The following is a 6,292-nucleotide window of genomic DNA, read 5'->3' on the forward strand; positions in this document are numbered from 1 at the left end:
CAGGTTACAGAAACCAAAAGGTAATTAAATAACATTTAACTTTAAATTGTGCACAGACTCAAGAAATACAAGTCACACTTGGCAAGGCAAACTTCTCAGTACAGTGGGTTGCTTAGGTTATTATTACAYGGTGAAAGAGGAATTTCCCTTACAAGATTCTACATATTCAGGGTATTATTACTAATAATTATTATTGTGTCTTTCAGACAGTTCCTTTGGCAAGAATTCCCATTTTTTTAAGCTTTAATTATAGAAAAATATAACCAATTTTCATTATATACAAACATTACATTACACAATATACAGGTTAAAAACACTGCAAAAATGGCAGGCCATGGGTGAACTAAAAGCAAAAAAAAAAGTGTAAAAAAAACATGAAMAGAAAAACTTAAATACTGCACATTTCATAAAAATTACATTAACTACAAACAATTTTTTGTTTGCAAATACCAAACAGTACTGACGTGATTGGAAATCTTCCCCAACAGCTTCATTTTTAAGGCACATCTTGCATATTTACATGTACAACACTGTATCTGGTCAATAACTTAAAGGCTCTTGGAAGTGACCTAGTTGTGTGCGCGCATGGACATGTGTACTCGGGCATGGAGCATGTAGGGTTAGACTTTCTCAGTGGTGTCAGTCTGGGGGCCCAGGTATCTAGTGGAGGGGGCCGGATACAGCGGCACCGCGATCTCCTGAAGGTCTGGCAGCCTTGCAGGACGGGGAGGGGAGAGCAGCGTGATTGTCCGGTCGAAGTCCCTGTGTAGCACCTTCTCATAGACACTCTGGAGCCCCACTGTCTTCGGCAGCTGCGCCTGGTAAAAGCTGTCTCTGCGCAGGGGATCCCTGGGCAAAGAAGTGCTTTTGCAGAAGGTGGAGAGAGGTGCCGAAGGATGGGGAGACGGGTGAGAGTTGGCTCGGCCACAGGAGGGGCTCCAGCAGCGGTCCGAATGACCCAGGATCTTGCACTCAGCAGTACAGGCCCACAGTCCTAACAGACAGAGAATGAGAAAGCTGTTGTTACCCCAGAAAGAAACGCGTGCCGCTCGTAATCAGAGCTATCAGTCATGGGATCGTTTAACGCTCTGACAGCGGGAGTTGGGACATGATGCTCTGAGGCACAGCTGAAAAGCATGCTTGGGGAGCTACAACTGTGTCATTTTGCTAGGGACACTGCTCACAAYGTAACTTGAAAGGAAGCTCTTTTGGGAGAAAAAACAAAACAAAAAAAAAAAACATCTACAGTAATTCCAGCATCTGCTAATTTGTGCTGGGGGTGCAGCATGGAAAGAAATCACCACCTAGCAGCCTGCTGTGAGGAGGCAGGCAGTGTAAGTCCCGCGGCTCCTGCAGGAGTGTCRGATTTCCCTTTCCAGCTGCCCCAGCTGGTCACGGGACTACAGAGARGGGTCTCTCTGTGCACCTCCCTGTCTGCCTGCCTGTCTGTCTGTCCAGATAGGCCAGTCAGGAGCAGGAGCACATGTTGAGCAGGGACCCAGTCCTTACCATTTTGCATATGCGTGATGAGATCTTTCTTCAGGGCATCTCCACTGATATCTGAATCGCTGTCGTTAAAATCACTGTCACCTTTGCCACTGTCTTTGCCACTGAACTTCTCTGCCTCTCGGCCAGAGATGGTGTTGAACGAATGTCCCTTCCAAATGGCCACGGCAGGGGCAGGCTCTTTGCTGTAGCTTGGGGCGGCAGAGAAACCCTGCAGGGAGGGGATCAAAGGAAAGGTAAGAGAGAGAAGTAATAACTGGTAAATCAACATCAGAACTACCTATCCGTGGTTCACGTCCTCCAAGACTCCCCCCTCAGCCCCCTTCCTTTYACCCTCCCCCTTCCCCGTCTGAGGGGAAGCACGGCAGAGTGCGGCAGAATCTCACCTCCCCGTTTGCTCCTCTGAGCCTCTTCTGACCCTCATAGAGGCAAGCGCTGTCACTGCCGTTCTCAGAAGCAGAGATCTCTTCAGCAGCTGGAGAAGAATCAGGGCTGGTGAAGGAGGTTTTGCTGGGAAAGGTTCGTACCTCAAACACGTTTCCCCTCTGACTGCTGTCCTCCTGCCGACCCTTTTCCAGATGGGAGATGTCTATCTGCTCCTTCAAGGAACTGTTGGTTTTGATCTCCTTCCCCTTCTTGCGCCTGTTGCAGGTGGTGGCAATCGTGATTATGGCCACCAGGAGGAGGGTGCAGCTGCCTGCCAGGACAATGATCACGATCAGAGGGATGTCCCACTGCAAAGCTTTTCCTTCCCAGGAGCTGGGCTTGACTATTTCCTGGATACTGGAAGGAGCCGTGGCAGTCACCAGAAAGTTGACAGTGGCAGTTGTGRCCAGGGGGGGTCTGCCATTGTCTGTCACAGTGAGAATGACCTTGAACAGCTGTCCCAGCTCTTCAGAGAGGTCACCCCTCAGCACAATGTCCCCAGTGCTTGGGTTGATGGTGAATAGGTCCTGCTGAGGCTCCTCTAGGAAGGTAAAGGTGAGCTCGGCATTGGCGCCATCATCTGCATCCCGGGCTTTGATCTGGGCCACGAGGGAGTCACGGGAGGTCTTGCTGGACACACCAATTTCTACTGACCCATTGGTGAGTACTGGGTGGATGATGACGGGTGGGTTGTCATTCTGGTCCACCATCCTCACCTTGACGAGGGTGCTGCTGGAGAGCTGCGGAGAACCCCCATCAGTGGCCTGGATCCTTAGGTCCAGCTGCTTGAGGATCTCATAGTTGAATGTCCTGAGGGCATAGATGGCCCCGGTAGCAGGGTCCACGGAGACATAGGTGGAGATGGGGGCCCCCATGACCTGGGTGTCTAGAAGCCGGTAGGTGACTTTGCCATTATGGCCGAGGTCAGGGTCACGGGCCACCACGGTGGTGATGTAGGCCCCAGGTGGGTTGTTCTCTGGCACGGCCACCTCGTAGAGGGGCTTAGCGAAGAGCGGAGCGTTGTCATTCTCATCGCTCACCCGTACTGTATACTGGCGGACGGTCTTGAAGGGTGGTGAGCCCAGGTCTTCAGCCACCACGGTGAGGTTGTACTCGGGGATGCGCTCACGGTCCAGTGCCGCTGTGGTGACGATCATGTAGCTGTCCTCATAGGCACGCTGCAGGGCGAAGTGGTCATGCCCCYGGAGGCTGCAGCGCACCTGTCCGTTGGCACCCGAGTCGCGGTCCGAGGCACTGATGAGCGCCACGAAGCTCTCGCTGGCCGCGGCCTCACTGACGTAGGCCACACCGGCAGCGCTGGCGGCGCCACGGAGAGCACTGATGCTGATGCGTGGCGCGTTGTCGTTGACATCGGTGAGGCGCACGATGACTGTGCAGGTGGCAGCACGAGGACTGGCGCCACGGTCTTGGGCGCGCAYATCCAGCTCGTAGGTGCGGGTGCGCTCATAGTCCACGGCAGCCTCCAGCGTGAGGCGGCCTGAACGTGGGTCGAGGCGGAAGAGCCGCCGTGCCTCGAGGGGCACCTGGCTGCCAAAGGCGTAGACTACCTCACCGTTGGGACCCTCATCAGGGTCCTCAGCATCCAGGTCAAGCAGCAAGGAGCCGGGAGGTGCATCCTCAGGCAGCTCCACTGTGACTGAGCTCTGCGCAAAGGTGGGGCTGTTGTCGTTGGCATCGAGGACGCGGACATGCACGGTGGCTGTGCCAGAGCGTGCTGGRCTGCCGCCATCCTTGGCCACCAGCTCCAGTGTGTAGGTGGGCTGGCGCTCGCGGTCCAGCTCCTGGAGCAGCACCAGGTCAGCGCAACGTGCCCCGTCTGCCCGTGTCTGCGCTTCCACGCCGAAGTGGCTGTTGAGGGAGACCTGGAAGCTCTGGATGGAGTTGGAGCCCACATCCTCATCCACAGCCACCTCCAGTGGGAGACGGGTGCCGGGAGCGGCACTCTCCGACACCTCCAGCGCCATCTGCGCGCGGGGGAAGCGCGGCGCGTTGTCATTGATGTCGCGCACCTCCAGCTCCACGTGCACCAGGCGGTAGCGCTCCCGCCAGCAGCTCACCACGTCGAAGGCGAGGACGCACTGCGGGGCCTGCCCGCACAGCCGCTCCCGGTCCAGCCCCGCGTCGCCGATGCTGAGCTGCCCGTCCTCCTCCCGCACTCGCACCAGCGAGCTGTTGCTGAACTGCCGCATCAGGCGGAAGCTCATCTCCCCCGGCGCCTTCACAGGCATCTCGTCAGCCAGCGTGCCGATGACCGTGCCCGGCGCGCCCTCCTCGTCGGTGCGGTACCTCACCGTCTTGCAGAGGGCCAGGGCCAGCAGGCAGCCGAGGGCGAGCAGCCGCAGGGGGCCGCGGGCGCCCGCGGCGGGGCTCATGCCGGCTTGCGCGGGAGGCGGCGGGCAGCGACGGGGCGGCAGCGCGCGGGCAGCGGGGCAGGAGCGGGGAGAGGCCGGTCGCGCTGCGGGGCGCTGCGCTGCGGGGCGCTGCGCTGCGGGGCGCTGCGCACGCCCGAGCCCGACGGGACGGGTCAGAGCGGAGCGGGACGCGCGGCGGCTCCGCGCACCGTCCGCCGCCGTCTGCGGCCGGCCGCGCCTCCGCAGCGCCTTTAATAGACGGCGCTATGCAAATCGTCGGGGCGGGGCAGCCAAGGGGAGGCGCTGCGCGGCCGGAGCCTCCCAGAAAATCCCTTTAATGTGGAAACGGCTTAGGGAGGCGGCACGAACGGACAATTAGGGGAGCGCGCCTTTGTTGCGCTGAAGACTCTTTTCTTCTCCTTCTTCTTTTCTTTTTCCCCCCTCGTTTCTTTCTTTTCTCCCCCGCGGCGGCGGAGCCGGCACGGGCAGCGCGCGCGGTGTAAAGCGCGCGGCGCGGTTGGTTAAGCGCGCAGGTGCGCGCGGGCGCTGCGCGGGAGCGGGCCGGCTCAGCGGGGCCGGGTGTGCGTGTGTGTGGAGTGTGTGTGTGTGTGTGTGTTGTGTGTGTGTGTGTGTGGGGGGGAGCGGGTGGCCCTCACGTGCGCGCCCGCGCTCGGTGTGTCGCTCGCGTGAGAGCCTGTGATCCGCGCTGTCAGCCGCCTTTCAGGAGGTGTCCCCCCGCATGCTTTAGTATGCATGTCACCGCCCGGGTTTCTTAAGCCTTTGGGCACTAGCAGGCGAAAAAGGGGAAGAAAAAAAAAAAAAGAAGAAGTTCCAAATAGGATTTAGCATAAGCTTGAGGAGATTTGGAAAGGTTTCAAAGATCAGGCTGTATCAAAGGCTTATGAAGCCCTCGTTAGCTGTAGAAATATAATAGCATGGCAGGCTATCCCATTTGAGGAACCAATGTCTGTATTATTTCACTATGACAGGCTAAAGGGAGAGAAAGTTGAACAGTTTCCACAGAGGAGTTGGACTAAGTTGAATATAATGAGCAAACGCCACATGTATCCATTATGTCCCTCTATTCATTCCCAATCACTGCCATAACTCTTTGACTAAACGATGATGAGCGCTGAATTACACACAATGCCCGGCTCATATTAAAATACATTTAAGACCTATCCCTCCTGGTGCCCTGTTACGCCTATTCACAGGATTTTCTTTTTGTCCTAATAGGGCCTCTCTGGGAAGCAACACTAGTCTCGTTCCAGAAGAACAAAATAACAGCATGAGGCTGAAACCTGGCACGAACCGGGGGGAACGAAACCATCTGCCCGGGCAGAGCCGAAGGCGCAGCGCGGAGCGCCGCCGAGCTCCCTGCTCCGGTCCCGGTCCCGGCCCCAGTCCTGGCCCCGATCCCGGTGTCGATTCCGGTCCCAGTCCCGGTCCCTGCGCCGGCGCAGGAAATCTGCCCGGGGAGCTGGGGACCCCATGGGGCCGGCTCGGAGGGGTCAGATGGAAGCACCCAGCGCTCCTGGAAAGCGRCGTTTCCCTCCTTCCTTCCCGCTTTTCCTTCTCTCCCTTCCTTCTCTTTTTCCTTCCCTTCTTCCTTCCCTCTTTTCTCCTTCCCTTCCCTTCTTTCTTCCTCCTTTCTCTCTTCCTTCCTTCTTTCCTTCTCCCTTCTCTCCTTCCTTCCTTCCCTCTTTCCTTCTCCCGTTTCTTCCTTCCTTCCCTCTTTTCCTTCTTCCCTCTTCCCTTTTTCCTGCTCCCCTTCCTTTCCCCCTTCCCTCTCCGTGTGTCAGGGTACCTCAGAGATGTAAGAGGGGGCAAATTACACGTGGTACCCCCCGCCGCCCCCCCCAACCCYGTCTGGTCCGAAAAACCTCGGACAAAAGGGGGCTCCGCTCCGCTGCGCACCCGAAGCGCCGGGACAAAGCAGCGGGGCCGGGGCCGGAGGGTGAGGGGGCGGGAGGCAGCGCGGGGCTGCG

At 57.5% G+C, this 6,292-nt stretch overlaps 1 protein-coding gene across 1 annotated transcript; it reads right to left on the reverse strand.

Moving 5' to 3' along the window:
- Nucleotides 1-402: 402 nt before the first annotated feature.
- Nucleotides 403-4,325, reverse strand: PCDH8 (protocadherin 8). The gene is made up of 3 exons (XM_085309557.1): nucleotides 1,893-4,325; nucleotides 1,510-1,717; nucleotides 403-994 (listed from the first exon to the last, which is right to left on the reverse strand). The coding sequence occupies exons 1-3, from the start codon at nucleotides 4,323-4,325 to the stop codon at nucleotides 621-623; spliced, it is 3,015 nt and encodes a 1,004-aa protein (XP_085165683.1). The 3' UTR covers nucleotides 403-620.
- Nucleotides 4,326-6,292: the final 1,967 nt, after the last annotated feature.

The sequence above is a fragment of the Rhea americana genome, unplaced genomic scaffold (assembly GCF_003343005.1).
Source record: "Rhea americana isolate MKP2758 unplaced genomic scaffold, rheAme1 scaffold_3, whole genome shotgun sequence".
NCBI lineage: Eukaryota > Metazoa > Chordata > Aves > Rheiformes > Rheidae > Rhea > Rhea americana.